Genomic DNA, 20,180 nt, shown 5'->3' with positions numbered 1-20,180 from the left:
GATTCGACATATGTACTGGCTGTGTAGTATACTTACTAATTTTGTTTTTACCTGGGAGGAGGTAAACATATCTCTTCCTATTGCAGAAATGCCTTTGACTCCTGGGGCGCCCAGGCGATAGGTTTGACACCAGGTCCCTTATTTAGGCTGCTGTAGAGTCCAGCAGTGGGCAAGACACACAGAAGGCCTCCTTGGGCCCTGGAGTCACCGTTTGCCGGCATCAAGTGCGGCAATGCTACCAGTTCGAAGTGGGTTCTGATCAGTTTCCTTCTCCAGGCAGCACACTGAAGAGTCCTGTGAGGGGCAAGACCACAGCAGTTAGAAGACCGACAAATCGGCCCTGGATCGGCACATGTTGAGACTGAAACGTTTCTTCCCCGGAGATGGACTTTCACCCCTGCCCAGCTGTAACAATATCTGGATCCCTGTTGCAGATTTGTTTAGTCATGAGCGGACACGTGTCATGTGTGTGCACCATGAAGTAGGCCTGTCTCAAAGATTGCAGTCTTATTCAACCAGCGGGTGCACCCAAAATGCTTACCCTCAAGGAGGTGAAAGGCTACTACCTTTACCAGAAGTTAAGAGGCACAAGCTCAGTGGTGGCAGCGGCAGCATAACATGTAGTGATTGGTAGGAGTGAACAGGCCTTTTTACATGTCACTGGTGTCAAGCCCACACGCTAACTCATGTAAAGCTCTGCGGTTGTGTGATTAACTCCCACTTGGCCTACATCAAGTTGGTATGGGTATGATGTAATGCTGTGCAGTGTACGTGTGTTTGCATGCATGTGCTCGGTGTATGTGAGTGGCCTAATAGATGAAAGGCTGGGTTCCATTTAGGGCGACCCAGCCCTGAATGGAGGAGCATGGGGAAGAAGAGGATTCCCGTCAGACAGATTTGTGGATTTTTGTATTCCTGAAAGCTGAGTGGTGCACACACTGGATGAAGGAAGAGCCAGGCTCTTCATTACACTTCAAAGCATGCACTTTGAATCTGAGGTCAGTAAAAAAAGGCCTGGGCACATTTTAGGAAGGAGATGGGGCTGATAAGAGAATCATAAATAGTAGCGTTGGGGCGCTTTGATAACCCTTTGATGCACTGTGGCTGACATCCATGTGTGACCTTCTAGTCACTCCCATGCCTGGGTTGTGGGGGCTATCAGATTTGGAGTCAACCCTGCTGTGACAGACTACTTTCTGGAGAAAGGGCTGGGCAGCGTTGTGATTGGTCTGAGGGCTATGGATTGGCACTCAGCTAGGGAATTGTGACCTGGGCATTTTCGCCACGTAGGCTGTAATGCAGACTGCATGGAGAACATGCAAAGTGCACATGACTTTTTGACCGGCCCAAGAGGGCCGACCAAAACGTCATGAGCACTAGGAGTAGGCAGACTACTCCTGTCCTGCTCTGAGAGCAGAGCTGCCCCTCCCTCCCCGCAAAGCTGCGCAGGAGGAACAAATAAAATGATAATAACTTGAGGTTATTATCATTGTATTTGTTCTTTCTTTTACTGCTTTGCAGCAGTGGGGGAAACGCTCCATTGTCTTAGCAGAGGAGCCGGCACTGTGGGGCTTCCAGTTCCTGCTTGTGTCAGCCTGATCCAATGACATTGCCACTACCCAGGTTTTTCCACCTAGTTTTTCTCTCTCACTGTTCTTCCCACCAACAGAAGCCCCACCCACCCCAGGACCTGCTTAATGCAGGCCGCAGAGCGACCATCCAGCGGATGCGTATAGCTGGTGCGCCAGAGGCAAGCCCCTATGCATCCGTACGTGCCCAGCACCACAACCCAAAGTCCTCCCGGCCCCTGAAGATACACCATTGCCGAGCTCTACACCCTTGCCCCCGGACACCACAACAAACACTGTCACTGCCCCGACTCACGCTCCATGGTAGGCCCATTCCCCTGCACACAATGCCACTGTGTGAATGTATGCCACTGTACTGCATTCTTTCCATCAATTGTTCTTTTTACTTTTGTCACCCTGAGTGGGACAGGTATGCAAAGGTATGCCCAGACGTGGGTCCCGTGCTCTCCATGCCACTGGAGTCAAGCTATCCTGGCTGATGAGGGGTGAAACCCTGAAACCGGCCCTCCGATGATTGTTTCCAGGCCAGGAAGGACCTGGCTTGGCAGTTCGGGCTGGACTGTTCCCATTGGGTGCAGGGTCAAGACTGATTTGCAAATTGCTGGGTTCAAACTGGAATGACATGGGGAGCAAAAAAACGATGGATCTAGGCCCAGATCTCTGTACTGGCGTGAATGTATGACATTGTTCTGCATTCTGTCCATCAGTTGTTCTTTTTGCAACTTCACCTGCCACAGCACACACACCAGCGCCACTCCGAATGCTCCACAAACACCACTTGAACAAACACAGCAACTCGCACGTGCCCATCCTAATACACACTCACTATGCAAACACACCACAGAGATATGCAACCTAATATCCACCCTCACACCCGATGTCCTCTTCCTCACTGAGACCAGGCTCAACTTCACTTCTGTGCCCTACATCGCTGCTGCAATACCTGAAGGAAATTAGATCACCCACTGCGACCGCACCAACAAGCCTGGTGGAGGGATTGTCATCGTACACAAAGAATCCATCCAATGTACCACCACAAATGATATCACCTCAGCCATGAAACACCTTAACTTGCGATTTCAGACAGCTAAACTAACATCCAGGGCACTCTCGCCTACCGTCATCCAGGACCACCTCCAGCCTTCTGCAACTTCATTGCTGACTTCACTGCCCCCCCTTGCCTTAGGCTCCAACATCTACATTTTCCTTGGCAACCTCAACTTCCATCTCGACAACCACAATGACATCAACAACACCAAACCTTCTAGACTGTATGAACAACATTGGACTCACCCAACTCATTCACAACCCCAAGCACACTGCAGGTTGTTGTGTTGTATCTCGAGGTGTGTCTCGAGCCAGATCTGTTCCTTCATTTAGATCTGGCTCGAGTACATCTCGCACTTCTGTTCCACAGTTGTTTTTAGTTGAACATGTATTATGGGTCCTTTTGGAATGTGGTGGTTGGGAGGACACAGTTGGTGAGTGGAGCTGTCAGGCGGCTGCGCCCGCTGATTATCCTGACCGGGTTACGCTTTTTAATAAAGAAGACATTATCTTTAAGACTACGGATCTTCTTTCCAACAATGGCGATGATGGAAGCGTAACCCGAGGAAGAACCTGCGCTTTCAGCAGCAATTTTAATTATTTGTGCGTTCGTGAAATTTTTTAAAGAAGTTGGAGACTTCAAGATTTAATGAAGACCGCTCACACGATCTAAGCCACAATGAAATCTTAACGTGAGTTACTGACTTTATATTTTATGGATTTATGGGTATTTGACAAGAAGTCTTTTCTAGACTTTCTCGATTTAAACGACACTCAGCTTCTTATCGTTTCCACTACTGGAGTGTTTGTATGGGCATTCGGTTATGCCATTTCCTTCATCTTCAGTGTGCGTGTCATTTACATTTATGAAAATCAATACCTTGTGAGCTCGAGACTTGCATCTTCTAAGAGCTCCGGCATTCTACCTCTCACAGAGCGCTGGATGGTTTCGCGAGACTTGTGTTAAGTCATTGCAGGTGCACGCAGGTCACCATGTCATCGCGTGACCACGTAAGGTCACGCTAAATGACTCCATTGTGCCGGAAAATATTCCCGACAGTTCTCGACAGTCCTCGACAGTTTCAGAAATCATCAGAAATTAGAAGAGAAGTTCATTATACCTTCAATGTTCTCAGTGGATCAAAGTATATATATAATCAGCAGGAAAATCGTTTTAACAAGTAAAACTTAGTAAAATATTCATTTTAAGAGCATTTTCTTCGCTATGTGTTACGGAAGTATTCTCATAAGTGACACACACACTATTCTGACCACTATACTGAAGGTATTTTCAAGTATTCTTTGAATACAAGCTGGAGATTGGGATTAATATTTTCGCTATTTAAATCATACACATTATATAAGTTGTATTGAATGTTATCTTATATTCACCAGCTTGTATAGTACTTGTAATGTACTCCTTTTGCAGTATCCTTATTATATTTTTTTTTAGTCAAGTACTCTATTACTTACAACTTCTACTACAATATGTCCACCACCACTATGAATCTACCTGCTCCACAGGCTTTTATGATTAAAGATGGAGAGGTTTCAAGCCAAAGATGGTAGGAGTGGAGAGATTATCTTGTTAATTATTTGGAAACCTTTGAGAGCAAAGAAGAGCGTCGGTATCATTTCGTTCGGGACCGATAACTTTGCTTCGAGAGGACATCGAGGAATCAGACGTTTTTTTTTCCGCACTCGACCAGATCTTCGATCTACGATGGAAAGAAGCCCATTCAAGCGGTGTCCACTTTGCAATGCAAAATACCTGCACATCGATTTCCACCCGGTGTGCAACAAGTGCCTGTCCCCGGGTCACAACAAAGCCAACTGTATGGCCTGTGCCCAGTTCAGGTCGAAGAAAGCTCTTCGGATTCGACGGGCGGCTCGATTAGAGTCGCAGAGATCAGCGCCTAATCCAGAAAACATCTTCGGGACCGAAGACGAAGAGGTCATTGATCTGGAGGATCGGGAAGAACACTCAGATCCTGTTTCGGAGCATGACTTAGAGTATAACGCCGAAGATGAAGAGATATTGGAAGAAGAAGAAAACGTCGTCGATGAGGTAGAACGACGACGCAGAGGCCCTTGGGGCCGTAGAAGATAGCTCAGGCGAGGAGCTAGGCTCAACCGTCGATACAGGGGCCAACGATGAAGCACTCGATAAGGCTCAGGTCGAGGGATCGCCACAAGGCCTTACCTAAGATCTATCGAATCGTTCTACAGCCCCGCATAAAGGCCCGGCTACGAACATATATAAAGAGCCATCGGTATCAAAAATGCCATCGGTCGATCCAAAGAAATCGAAACCGAAAGCATCGCTACCAAAAACGAAACCAAAAGTGCAGCTGACTCTGGTCGGTTCCAAGGCCTCAAACCCCTCGGAGCCGAAGAAACAGAAGAAGGCCATCGATACCGAGAAGTTCAAAAAGGTCATCGAGCCGAAGGTTGGGGCACGAAGACCAAGGTCAAGGCTGTCGAACCGACGAAGTCGGCGCCAAAGAGAGTCGACACAGAGAGGGGGTCGATCCTCGGACAAGGCCTGAGACCAAGACAAATACTGGCTCCAAGGACCCTGTTGAGTCGACACAGCCGACCCCATTCGTATCCAAACAGGGGACGGAGTCACTCCAACGCATCAAAGAAAAGGCTACGATGGTCGGACCGAAGAAGGCCCGACCCCGAAGTTGGTCGGAAAAATTCAGACTGCATCGACACCAATCAAATTCGGGTTGCCACCGATGGTGCGACCGAAGATGTTCGAACCGAAAAAGGGTATCGGAGCCAATAAAGGAGTGTCGATGGGACTAGGGGCTACAGAGGAGCCTGAAGAACAGGAGTCGAGGCAGTTCATCGACTCGGACACTGGTAGACTATCCATTTATAAGAGGAAAATAATACCAGAAACACCCATGGAGTCATATAAGATTCCATTAAAGAAGATCACCATCACCAGTTCTTGTGGAACCTCTGCAATCATATGGACAAGAACCTCAGTCTTTTTCACCCATATACTCAGATGTGGATGCAGGGGATGACGATAATGAGGATGCCACTTATCATGTGGACACTGATCCCGACGATCAGAACCAACCATGGGCAGACCCAGCTGACTCGGGGGATCCTCCGAATGCCCCTGACACACATACATACAATGTAAAAACATCTCCTACTGAGGACACTACTGCCTTTAACGCCCTTATTGAAAGAGCGGCGTGTAACCATGATGTGCAACTACATGCTGACCCTGTTGAGGAAGATTTTCTGGTCGACACCTTTTCCACTTCGGAAAGAACCGTCAAGACTCTGCCCATGCTAAGAGGGGTCCTTAAGCATGCTGATGACATTTTTAAGGAGACCACCAGAGCGAGGGTATTAAACCCTAGAATTGAAAAGAAATATAAACCGGCACCTGTGGACCCTACTTATATAAGAGGACAGTTGCCATTGGACTCATTAGTTGTTTCTAATGCACGTAAGAGAGCAAACTCCCAGACTACAGGTGATGCTCCTCCTCCTGACAAGGAGTCGAAAGTACTGGAAACTTCGGGAAAAAGGGTGGCAGCGCAGGCAGCTAACATCTGGCGCATTGCCAACACTCAGGCACTCTTAGCCAGATAAGACAGGGCTCATTATGATACCCTTGAGACACTGTTGCAACACCTACCAGATCAGTACAAGGAGGGAGCGGAGCTGCTAATCCAATAAGGAAAGCTTATAACCAATGCTTCCATCAAGTGCGCGCTAGACGCAGCTGACACTGCAGCCAGAGCCATTAACACTAGCGTCATGTTAAGAAGACATGCCTGGTTAAGAATCTCGGGATTCAAACCAGAAATACAAACTACTATCCTCAATCAGCCAGTTAACCCGACTACTTATTTGGACCTGAGGTTGACACCACCCTTGAAAAGATTAAAAAAGACACAGAGATTGCAAAGTCTATGGGGGCTCTGCAGTCACAGCAGTTTCGGGGTGGCTCTTTTCGTCGCTCCAATAATAGAGGGCCTCAAGAGGCTAAAACACACAGCAGACACATTATAATAAAGGAGGTACACAAACCACCTACAATAAACACAACAGGGGTGGATATCGTGGAAACAACATCAAGGGCAGAGGAAGAGGAAACAACAATTCCAGATCCTCTGCCAATAACAAACAGTGACGCCCTGTCACTGCCCCCGACCATATAACACCTGTCGGGGGGGAAACTGCAACAGTTCCTGCCGGTCTGGAAATCCATCACCACAGACAGGTGGGCGAGAGACATTGTCCAGTACGAGTACTGTCTAGAGCTGACATCCACTCCACCCAACATACCACCAAGACACCGTCCTATGTCCGCAGAGCACTTACACTTATTGCAGCAGGAGGTCGTCAGCATGCTGCAAAAAGGAGCCATAGAGCTCATGCCTGTAGAAGACCAAGGCTCAGGGGTGTACTCTCTGTATTTCTTAATACCCAAAAAGGACGGGTCTCTCAGACCCATACTGGACCTAAGGCCTCTAAACGGATACATTCTGTCAGAGCATTTTCATATGCTCACCTTACAGCAGGTTCTACTGTTACTCAGTCAGGGAGACTTCCTCGCAACACTAGATCTGAAAGATGCGTATTTCCATATACCCATACACCCATCACACAGAAAGTATCTCAGGTTCACTGTTCAAGATCAACATTATCAGTTCAAAGTCCTCCCTTTCGGAGTAACGACGGCACCCAGGGTGTTCACAAAGTGCCTGGCGACAGTAGCAGCACACCTAAGGAGACAGCACATACATGTCTACCCTTATCTGGACGACTGGCTTATTCAAGCAAAGACGGCCCAGCAGTGTGCCAGCCACATGTCCCACACCATTCATCTTCTTCACAGTCTGGGATTCTCGCTCAATTATCCAAAGTCACATCTTCAGCCCTCCCGCGTGCGACAGTACCTGGGCACGACAATAGACACTCTGGCAGCCAAAGCTCAGCCAAATTCAGTGAGGATAAACAGCATGCAATTGCTGATACAAAAATTCAGACCCCAACACTCGCTTCCAGCAAGAGTGTTCATGCAGTAGATAGGCATGATGGCCTCCTGCATCTTCATAGTCCCGCACGCGAGACTACATATGCGCCCGCTTCAGGAGTGCTTGGCACGTCAGTGGAATCAGGCTCAAGGACAATGGAAAGACCTAGTGTTGGTGAGCGGTCGGGCATACAACTCTCTGCATTGGTGGAACCCACAAAACCTTTGCAAGGGCTGACCGTTCCAAGAGCCTGTACCACAGATAATACTGACGATGGACGCATCTCTCCAAGGATGGGGAGCTCATGTACTCCATTACACAGTGCAGGGACTATGGACGACTCAGCAGAAGAAGATGTACATCAACCTTCTGGAATTGATGGCAATCTTCATGGCAATGAAAGCTTTCAAAGTACACCTGTGCAACAAGGTCGTGTTGATCCGGAAGGACAACATGACTGCCATGTACTACATACAGAAGCAGGAAGGAACACACTCTCCACAGTTGTCTCATCTGGTTCAGAGCATGTGGAAGTGGGCCATTCAGAGGAACATCTTCCTCATGTCGGAACACCTCCCGGGCAAGGCCAACCAGATGGCGGATCTGCTCAGCAGACACAGCCACCAGATGCACGAGTGGGAGATACATCCATCAGTACTTCAACCGTACTTCCAGCAGTGGGGTCATCCAGAGATAGACCTATTCGCCACAAGGGAAAACGCAAAATGCCAGAGCTTTGCCGCCAGGTTCCCACATCCGCAGTCACAGGGAAATGCGATATGGATGAACTGGTTAGGCAGATTTGCGTACGCTTTTCCCCCAGCACCTCTAATACCGCTGGTGGCACGCAAGCTGAAGCAACACTCGATGACACTCAACCTGGTTGCTCCAACGTGGGCACGCCAGCCATGGTACACCACGCTAGTAGAACTTTCCGTGGTACAGCATCAAAGACTGCGGCTAACACCCAGACTTTTAACGCAGAGCCATGGCGAAATTCAGCACCCAGATCCGCAACAGCTCAACCTGGCGATCTGGCTCCTGAAATCTTAGAATTTGGCTACCTCAACTTGCCGCCAGAATGTATGAATATCATCAAGGAGGCAAGAAGACCCACAACCAGAGCATGTTATGCGGCTAAATGGAAAAGGTTTGTCATATATTGTAACAATAATGACATTAACCCACTGGATGCATCAATTCAAAACATTATCTGTTATTTGTTGCACTTATACAGATGTAATCTAGCGTACAGTTCAATTTGTATACATTTATCCGCAATAGCAGCTGATCTTCAAAACAGGCAGCACCTCTCACTATTCAGAGTGCCTGCCATTAAAGCTTTTCTGGAGGAACTCAAAAGAGTGATTCCTCCCAGGAACACCCACCTTCAACAGTCTGGAACCTGAATGTGGTCCTCACCAGACTGATGGGACCACCTTTTGAACCTCTACACTCTTGTGAGATTCAATTTCTGACCTGGAAAGTTGCTTTCCTAGTAGCCATTACCTCACTGAGAAGTTAGTGAACTCCAGGCACTAACCATTCAAGAGCCATTCATACAGGTCCACGCAAATAGAGTTGTACTATGCACCAACCCATATAAAAGAGCAATTCCCTTGAACAAGGTCATTTACATAAACACCATGAATAAGAAAAAAGCAATAACTATAACAACTAAATTAGGAGTAAAAAACTGGCAGAATTTATTGTATACAGTAAAATTAAAAAAGCAGAGAACATAGTTGGCTGCTTGGCACAGATTAAAAGAGGTTGTAAAAAACAGTAAAATAACAATCCACATTCAATATTGACCAGCAATATTGCTGAAAACAGACAGAAACAACAGTAAGACATACAATTTGTGCAATACAGGGTGTGTGTTCTGTTATTCTTTTAAAACACCGGTGTTATGCACATTGGAATATTATTATGTCAACAACGGTGTTTGAGCCGCGAATCACACTGTACTAGGGCGTCACCAACCCTACATTCATGCCTAAGGTAATTTCGCAGTGCCACATGAACCAAACCATAGAACTGCCAGTTTTCTATCCTAATCCGGAAAATGTCGCAGAGAGATCTCTACACACATTAGATGTCAAGAGGGCTCTTATGTACTACATAGACAGAACAAAGGATTTCAGGAAGACAAAACAACTGTTTGTTGCCTTTTCTCCACAGCACAAAGGCAACCCCATTTTCAAAGCAGGAATAGCCAGATGGATTGTTAAGTGTATACAAATTTGCTATGCAAAGGCTAAACGCACACTAACCATTCCTCCAAGAGCACACTCCACACGTAAGTTAGGAGCATCCATGGCTTTCCTGGGGAATATTCCTTTAGAAGAGATATGTAGAGCAGCCACATGGTCCACTATACATACATTTACAAAACACTACTGCGTAGATGTACATTCAAGACAGCAGGCAGCTGTAGGACAGGCTGTTCTCAAAACTCTTTTTCAGACTGCTGCAGCTGGCACGGGCAGCCGCCGCTAACAAGAGGGACTGCTATGTAATCTATGCACAGATATGAATTCAGCAGCCCACATGCCTCGAACCGAATATGCTACTTACCAGTATGCATCTGTTCTTGGCATGTAGGGCTGCTGACATTCATATCGCCCACCCTCCTCCCCGGCGCCTGTAGCAGCTGTAGCATTCAGAATTACTATGTAGCATGGACATCACTCACTGTATTACACTCCATCTCTGCCACAATGGCGAAAAACAATCTGAGGATGGAGAGGATGTCCATGCGCACTGTAGTCCAGGGGACGAGTCACCTATCTCGTGATACTTCGAAGACTCTTCCAGGACAACAATGTGCAATCATCCACATCCAACACTAGGCGGCGATCTATACATTGATATGAATGTCAGCAGCCCTACATGCCAAGAACAGATGCATACTAGTAAGTAGCATATTCGTTTACAGGCCCCCGGGGCCGGCAGACTCTTTCTCAAAGCATTGGGGGATGTTGTTGTACCTCCTGCTTTGCGGTTCACTCATTACATTGTTCTTGGAGGTCTGAATATACACCTTGACCAGGCAGATGCTGGAGATGCTCAAGAATTCCTGGACACACTGAACCTTGCTCAGCTTACCCAATAGTAACGCATCTCTGTGGTCATATTCTGGACCTCATCTGCTCTAACTTTCCCATCATGGTCAATGACCCTCTCCCGGTGCCTTGGTCCGATCACTTTTTGACATATTTTTCATGGATGTCTACTGGCATTCATTCTCCGCCCGGTCCAGTCATGACCCTGTCTTTGCCAAAATTGACCCGTTTATGTTGAGACAGGCCTTGGTGGCTTCCAGGCCCGCTCCTTCTGGCGACCTAGAGGGAGGGCTCGCTTGTTTTACATGATATATTTCCCATGCAATGGAGCTTCTTTCCCCTGCTCCATTCCATATGCCTTCCAGAGATTCTCCTTCAAAACTATGGTTTTCGCCCAAACTTAAAGAATTAAAGCAGGAGTGTATGAAATTGGAGCGACGATGGCATAAGGAATTTTGCCCTTTGGCGAAGCTTATGCTTAGAAAAAAAAAAAACATCTATTACACTGCCGTTTCCCATGCAAAAAGCCTCTACTATACTGTCCGCATCGATCTGGCCAGGAATAATTCTAAGGAAATTTTTTCTATTGTTCAGAGCTTTTTGGCATCTAAAGCTGAATTGTGTTTGGTTCCATCTTCGCACCCCTGGTGCGAAAAACTTTCTAGTTTTTTTATTGATAAAATCTGTGCTATACAAACGTCATTTACTGCTTGTAGTAAGGATACTGCTATACCTCCCTACCATCAGAGCTCTGCCCACTTCTTCCCCTACTCTGACTGCCTCTGCATCCATCGACTTGCCTAGCTCACTTAGAATCCTCATGGCCTTAAAATCAGGCTCTCCTTCGGTTCCCTGCGCAGCCAGACTTCTGGCCGCAGTAGCAGAGACAGTTTACCCTGAAGTTAACAGACTCATCAATATGTCCCTTCAGGAGGCTCTTTTCTGGCAGTTTGGAAACAGGCCGAGATGTTGCCTTTACTAAAGAAAACTCTGCTGGACCCACTGAGCCAAGTGAACTATCGTCCCATTTCCCTTTTGCCCAGCGTGGCAAATGTGTGCGAAAAAAAGAGTGAATAAACGGCATACTGATTTCATCGGAAGCTCAGGCCTAATGCATCCGGCCCAATCTCGGTTCAGGTCCTCCTACAGTGCAGAGTCAACACTAGTCTAAGTCTCTGAGGCCATCCGGGAGTGTCTGGATTCTGGTGGGAAGGTAGCTTTGATTTAGCTGGACCTCTCGGCGGCATTCGATACTGTTCCCCACTACTTGCTGCTTGCCAGACTAGCGGAGATAGGTTTATTAGGCACAGACTGGTGCTGCGTTAAATCGTTTCTGGAAGGCCGGACTCAACAGGTATGGCTGCCCCCATCTGCTTCCTCATCGCAGATGGTGTCCACTGGGGTCTCACAGGGGTCCTCTTTGAGTCCCCTCCTTTTTAACATTTATGTTACTCCCTTGGTTCAATTGGCGGAGGATCTGGGGGCCAAAATTATTGTGTATGTCGACGATACCCAGCTCCTGTTTACCTGGGGGAAAATTGAGTGTTCCACCTCATCCGCAAAAAAACTGCCTGACAGCTGTCTTCAATAGGCTGGCCTCTGCACAACTGAAATGCAATGAAGGGAAATTGGAAATCCTACTTTATGGAAGCTTCCCCCTCAGTTTAGAGAAGCGCTTTGGCCAGTCGATATCTCTATGCCGGCCTCTACGGGCAACCTGTCAAGAAACTGAGGATCTGTTTTGAGGAGAATCTCTTGTTCTCCACCCGGATTAAGAAGTTGGCCTGGTAACTGCTATGGGCTACTTAAATCCCCCAGGAAATTCCTACCTCTCCTTCCCAGGCCTGCTAAAGAAAAGATGACCCGAGCCCTAATTATATCATGTAGTGACCACACTAATGCCCTGTACATAGGCCTCCCGGCCTACTTGCTTAACAAATTACAAGTAGTCTAAAACACGGCGGCCAGGCTTCTCCTCAACATCCCTTTTAGAAGCAGTGTGAGACAACAACTACGCGATCTGCACTGGCTGCCTGTGGCTGAGCGAGTAAAGTTCAAAGCCCTGGTCATAGCATATCGTGCCCTGCATGCGCCAGGTCCAATCTACTTGCAGAAGAGCTTTACTTTTTACACCCCTTCTAGACAACTGTGCTCTACTTCTCAACTCCTAGCTCATGTCCCTTGCTTTCAACTGCAAAGAATGGGTGGCAGCTCACTTGCCTTGAAGGCTGCTCTGGCTTGGAATTCACTACCTTTCGCTCTCCGCAGCATTTAGGATCTTACTTGTTTCAAAAACTTCCGAAAACCCTTCTCTTTATTTAATCAGCCATATCTCATTCCTCAAGGTTCACGCCCGGACACCCTTCTGGGTATCCGTGCGCGCTATAAATATAAATAACATAAATAGTGGATGCCACCCACAGTTGTAGGACCAGTGGGACAGGGTTTACCTGCTCTGAGAAGAGAGTCCTCGAACACTGACCCCGTGAGGCCACTTATTAATTTTTACATTCCTTATTATTTAGAATGCATAACATCAGAACATGAAACGGGGTACATGCCTGCCAAGAAGTCGAAGTAAGTCGGTCCGGTCTAAACAGTCATCTCTAACTGGATGAGGCCATTTCTGACTGAAAGGTTCTGCCTGTATTGTCACAGAGACAGAGGACATAAGAACTGCACCAGGCAGACCCCTACACTACAAAGACTGAGTGTGTCACTGTGAGGTCCAGAAGTCGGGGACCAACAGCAAGGAGCATGTTCAATCTCTGTGTACAGACCTTGAGCTGAAATCTAAGTCTCAGGGTGCCACTCTTGAGATGACTGAAGTGTGGAAGGAGGGTACAGCCCCCTGCTGCCCCACCACTCGAAGAAACCAAAAATGCCAGATCTACCGCAGGAGCACAAGGGAGACTTCTTGCTAGCCCCATGGCTGGAAGTGCGACATACCCAAGGCCCCAGATTAAAACTTCCACCTAGCAGTGGATGGGCAGTAGCCTAGTTCCTGACACTAACCGCTGTCAGTAACCTTTGTTAGTTGCTTGACTTATGGGGAGAGCTGGTCCTCACCTGTGGGCAGAAGTCTGACTTAGGGGGCAAAATGGGCTATATAACATTGTTGGCTATGGTGGTATTGTCTGCATACTGGGATGCACCTGTGAGCGAACTAGGTTATTTTGCCTCCCCGGTAGGATATGCAGGTGCGGAGAAGGATTTCCCATAGACCACTTGAGGGGCTGATGCACATGTTGACAGAAAAGTACAGGTAGGTTTAGAGGGGCATGGAACAGACAGGTGCCAGTGGGGAGGTGGCAATTCATCTACATTCTTTCACCTGGGCAGGGAAGCCCAACAATGGATAGATTAGTTTACCCAAGCTCTTGGCTAGGGGTGACCTGTATAGGAAATCTGCATATATCTCCAATTCCCCTAACTGAATTTTTGTTATTTTGGTGTTGGTCTGTTTATTAAATATTACTCTGGTTTTCTAATTCCGCTCGAAATGTTTATTGTTTTGCATGCTTGGAAAGCTGCGCCATGCTCAGGTATCCAGGTGTACAACTGGGGGTGTCATGTAACTATTTCTGCAGGCTCCTATTTCCTCTGTACAGAGTTCTACAGAGCATAGCTAACCGCAGAGGGAGAACGAAGCCCCTGTGCAAATACCCACTTATTTTATTTCTCTAAGGAAACAACTTTTCCCTAAATCTGTGAGCGATCTTTCCCTTTCCCATGTAAATTCTCGCAATTACCAGGGTAGGAAGGGCTCGTAGAAAAGTATGGAATGGTAACCAGTGTAAAGTTTGTGGGTGTTGCCAGATTTCGAAGGTAACCTGCTCCTTGGAAGACCCACTTTCCACCATAGTCAGCAGCACTAACTATGGTGGATTTCTATGCAATTGTGGTAGAGAAATCTACAGTTGTAAATTCATTTACACCTACCAGAAATCAATTTGTGAATTCCTTCAGGAGGGACTGCGTGGATTTTGCCCATAAGCATAAGTCTGCTGGGAAAAATTAACTTTATTAATACGCCCCTACGAGATTATTAACCTGTCTGTACTATATACAAGTCATTATTGCCCAAATAGTTATCATATATTTATTTGTATGTTTGATAATGAAATAAAAATGATTCCCACAAATGTTTTTGTTGTTTGCGTTTTTAGAGAGCAAGTCCGACTCAATGGCTTTGGAATTTTTATGTTTGTTATCTACCCTGGAGCGTTTGTTGATCTCTTCACCACTCACTTGCAACTTGTTTCTCCAGTCCAGCAGCTGAGAATATTCTGCGCAGGTAAGAAATCTGAAGGTAAAACAAGGGACTGGTAAGATGGTTTACAAAATACAGCCTAGTGCTTGACTGCTGCTCCTGCCGCTATAAATTACAGTTGTGAAAGGATCTTATGAATAATACTACTTATCTGAGAAAGGTGGTAGTGAATACTTTCATGGCGAAGTTGTGCATTGTTCCGTTGTGAAATAATGAGCAAACATTGTTCACAGGCTTTACCTTGTGAACTGGGTTTGTGTGATGGTCAACAAATGAGGGTTAGACCCTGTACTACTAATTCTTCTCATTAGTTTCCTGACTGAAAATTCAATATGGTCTGCTGTGATATCTTCCTCTTTTTAGCATTGTTTGTGCCTACCTCTGTTATAGTATAAAATGAAAAGCTCAATTCTAGAATGCTGGAGTGGCGAAATAAACATTGAAGGGGACAGTTGAGGCAGGCAGTGGATGGGGTAACAAGTAAACTCATTGTGCTTCAGTCTTTGTTTAATTTTTTCAAATTTTACACTGGAGGACAGCTTGAAACTTTATTACCTCAAAATATCTGCGAGTTGATTTGACACGCTGTTGAATGTAAAAGTGTTCTATGAAAGATCGTAGGCAAGAAATATTTTCTAACTTTAGCACAAACAACAGTCAATTAAGGGTTGTTTTTGGTCTCAGTTCTAGACAGCGCATGCTGTATATACTTAGTGGGCTTCAGTCCGCCTGTAGGCTTCCCATTTGCTGGCTCCAGTGTGCTTTCAGATTTTTTTCTCACCATCAGTCCATGGCATGGCATGCATGCTTCACGCCTCTTCTTGTGTTTAGCACTCCCTGAGAGCATGGACCAATTACTACTATCCATACACAGTGGCCATTTTAGGAATTGTTTTCGGGACTACTTCTTTCTTTGTCTTACAGCACTTTCCATGAATGCTTGTGTTTTTACTCGCTTCGTTCTCAGTTTGCTATTCTTGTATGTTTGCAAGTGCACTAATGCATGTGAAGCCACAAAACATTCCGCAGTGACTGTGCTGGCTGCCTGGGGATGATGCCAACGGCTGGCTGGTTCTACACATTGCCACTCCCTGGACATGGCGGCTCCTGCCAGGCTGGTAATCTTTCACGAGATGCGCGTTTCGGATAGCAAGACCTCCAGATCGCTTTCTCCTGCCAGACGGCCTGCATCTCTGTTTCAGGCCTTGCATGTGATAACCATCATGTTTTCTTCCAGGGGATCCTCATCCAAGTCATAAGCACTAGAATATTCCCGCCCATGCGCAGGACCCCGGAAACACAATCATATCTGTGATATATATATATCACAGATATGATTTCGGATAGCAAGACCTCCAGATCGCTTTCTCCTGCCAGACGGCCTGCATCTCTGTTTCAGGCCTTGCATGTGATAACCATCATGTTCTCTTCCAGGGGATCCTCATCAAAGTCATAAGCACTAGAATATTCCCGCCCATGCGCAGGACCCCGGAAACACAATCATATCTGTGTGAGATATATATATATACCTCCTGTTCGAGACACCCAAAAGGACACAGCGGGGATTAAGCAGGAAGATTGCTGAAAAATTTTGCGGCATAATGCATATCTACGGTTAAGTCTTCTTCAGAAACAGATATGAGGTAACACCCTTGCTTTTAACCTTCTTGGCTCCTCCCATGTCCTTGGAGTACAGCTGGCCCCGATTTGAGAGCTCATAGTCTCTATTCCGTAGTCTGATGGACGAGACTACCACTCCAAGAAGCCCTCAAGATAATAACTGTTTTCTGTGGGGCTACAAAAAAATAATTTGTACTGTTCGTGCCCTGTTCGAGGTAAGTTGTGTTTCCTCAAAAGTTCTTAATGATGACAAATCGATTCTCCTTGTGTCCCCAGACGCTCTGCCTACAATGCTGCCACCAGCCGGGTCACGAAACATGAGCTCAGTGTCTGTGCTCCCCCGTCAGATCCGGGTTGCTTTAGCAAAAACCACATGCTGGGATGGTTTGTTGAGGCGGTCCAAGGCGAAAAACCAACTTCATTGGGAAAGACAAAACTCGCCAGATGTACCTCGGACTCTTAAGAGCGGGTCCTTTCGCACGCGTCTGGCTTGCGTGCTAAAAATAATGAGAGATATATATATATATATATCTTAGCGCCGAGACGCCCACGGGTATTCGTCGCGCTCTACAAATGTCAATAAATAAATATGTATGTATATATGTATATATGTATATATATGTATGTGTATATATATGTATGTATATATATATGTGTGTATATATATATGTGTGTATATATATATATATGTATGTATGTGTGTGTGTGTATATATATATATATATATATATATATATTAAGCTCCAATTCTTCCTCGTTTACCAAAGAATTCTCCACACTCACGGGGTTGATTTCCCCAAGGTTGCTTTATTTACAGACAAGACAGACACGCTCGCGTTTCGGCACACAGCCTTTCTCGATGTCAGTAGCCACTAGACATCGGCATGTTTTTAAAACATTATCCTCACAATAAAGGAAGGACTTATGGCTTGCTGAAATTCACCAGCGCCATATATATATATATTACCATAGATGTAATCAATTCTATATATGTTTTACATTTAAACATACATTTTATCTACTCATTTGTCCAAGTAAACTCAAACTGTGAAATGTAATTAATTTACCATCATTCCACACATACAATTTTCAGTATTTAAATCAAATTAAGTTACTTGGTTTTCAAACAATATATATATATATATATATTACCTACTGGCGGTCGCCAGTAGGTAGTTACAGTTAGGATTTTTTTCAATGTTAAATCTCAAAATTCTATTTGGAATAACTTTGGCGCCGGTTGACGAATCTGCCTGAAAATTTCCTGAAAATGGCCTCGCGGCGTTCCGGTCCTTCCCTGAAAGTTTGGGGGGGATACGTCAAGCGGGGGGCGAGATAAAAGGGGGGTCCCAAAACGCGTTTTCCCCATGTTAATTTCCATAGAGCGGTCGATTTCACTTTTAGCCCGAACGGCTGAATGGATTTCCACCAAACTTGGCAAAATTGTAGGGACTGGTAGCCCGATGTGCCTTTGCTATGTCTCAAGATATGTGCTTCAGTGGATTTTGAGAAATTAACGTTCAAAAAAATATATATATCTATAGGCGCTCTCCGGTGCGCGCACCGGTGAGCGCTCCCGGCGCGACACGCGACTTGCGCGCAGAAAGCTGATTGGCTCTCAGTTGTCTGTAAACATTCTAAACAGTCCGGAGCGGCCGCCATCTTGTCTATCGGTAAAATCTAGTCATAAGAGGTGGCAAAAACAAAGGGGGGAATTGACCATAAGGGGGTAGGGTAGACCCCCCCTGACCCCCTAGGTTTGTTATGGGGGCCATTAAAGGGCCCCGCGGGGCCTTCAAAATTTTTTATTTTTTTGCGTTTTTCGCGGGGGAAGCGCCTGGTACGCGCACCGGGGAGCGCTCCAAGAAGGGTACTTTGGAAAAATAATCACTTTAAAAAATTGTATGTTTATTAATTGTTTTTTTTATTTTTTGTAAGTACCTACATGTAGGTACCAATGCAGAGACTTTAATTTAATGTACACCATCTCCTCTGTAGATATCTTGCATGTTGTTATTGTATTTCTTGTGGTATATGGAAGTTATAACATAGTCTGTCTGGAAAGCAGAAACAGATCTTTTAAGCACTCCCTGAGAATTTCTAGGGGATCATGAGTAGTCTATCCTGCTCCCTTATGAAAAAGAGGTGTAAAATATACATAGGAGATAATATAGTGTGAGAAAGGTAGTAACTATGAGTAAACTTACTATGTAACAGAAAAATAGTTGAACAGTATACTATAAGTCTCACTTTATATTTTAAACATTTTTGGTAATACTTTATGAATTACATATAAAAATGAATATTGTCTCAAACAATTTGAAATTATTAAATATAAATTTATTCCTCTGATTCTTTTTCATAATTTAATAAAATTTCTAACATAATATTGTCCGGAATTTCCTCATAATTATTAGTACATGATTCCATTTGTTCCAAACATTCTATAAACTGTTCATCCAAAGAGTCATCCATGAAATCAACTTCTTTTTTTTGATCTTCTGGTTTTTCCACCTTTACTTTGATAGAAGTATCATTTGCCTGATTTTCTCCTTCCATTTTCTTTCTGAAAATTGCATACAAATTAACTATATTAGTAGAGTTAGGGTACTGTATACCAGAGAAGCCTAACTCAATCCATAACTATTACAGAGAAGTCTATCTCTATCTCTAACTATTAAAGAGGGATAGCATATAACTAACAGAATATTTTTTCAGAAATTAACTTAAAGTGTACAATATACTTCCATAATTAGAACTTACCTTAGAGAAATCAGTTGAAGTTGTCAGTGATATTTGTTTTCAAATGTACTTCTGGAAGCAGTAGTCAAAATGGCTGTGTTTCCCTCTCTTCTTTTATATATATTCTTGTACTTAACCAATCAAACGTCAGGAAATAATCGTAGAAAATGAAAGATACTTTTTAATTGGTTGTAAATTCTAACATTACAAGTGTGTTTTTGTCATGTAATTTACCTCAGGATATTTAGACAGGCCTGTAGCCTAAATGTCTCAATGGAATTTCACCAAATTTGGGCAAATGGTAGGGACTGCTATGTAGTAGGGCGTATTCTATATTTGATGAAAGTGTCTCCATTGGGTTTTCCGTAAATTACTTTCCCACCTTTTTTTATCGAGCGCTTACCTGTCATTCACATGCTTAACTGTCCTTCCTTTTACTTTCATCATCCATTTACATTCTCCCAGAACCTCTGCTTTAGTCTTCTTCCTATTTCTTCTTTTCTTTTGCTCCCTTATTCATTTTTTTTTTCTCAGTTATTTCCTCTTACACTTTTTATCTGTCTTACTATCTATTACACAGTCCCTCTGTGTTCCTCCCTTTAGCTCTCTTTCTCTTAACACCACTCTCTCTGTCCCCATTCCTTATGGTCACTCCTTCATTATTTTATTTTTATTTTTTTTGTTGGTGCGCTGACGGTGCGCGCACCCGGGCGTTTATCGGTATGCGCACCGGGAGCGCTCCAGAGTCAAATATAAAAAAAAAAGGAAAAAACTATTTTAAAATAAAAATAGTATCTTAATATACATTATAGGGTTCATTTTTAGA

General features: G+C 45.0%; 1 protein-coding gene across 1 annotated transcript in view; it reads left to right on the top strand.

The window, feature by feature from the left end:
* MBTPS2 (membrane bound transcription factor peptidase, site 2) overlaps positions 1-20,180 on the top strand; it is a 355,842-nt gene that overhangs the window by 48,944 nt on the left and 286,718 nt on the right. Inside the window, exon 5 of the mRNA XM_086934551.1 lies at positions 14,889-15,016. Coding sequence (XP_086790677.1) covers positions 14,889-15,016 — 128 coding nt within the window. The remainder of the gene's footprint in view (positions 1-14,888; positions 15,017-20,180) is intronic.

Source organism: Lissotriton vulgaris, chromosome 8 (genome assembly GCF_964263255.1).
Source record: "Lissotriton vulgaris chromosome 8, aLisVul1.2, whole genome shotgun sequence".
Taxonomy (NCBI): Eukaryota; Metazoa; Chordata; class Amphibia; order Caudata; family Salamandridae; genus Lissotriton; species Lissotriton vulgaris.
Note: the sequence above shows the minus strand (reverse complement) of the source record. Positions and strands in the feature narration are given on the sequence as shown.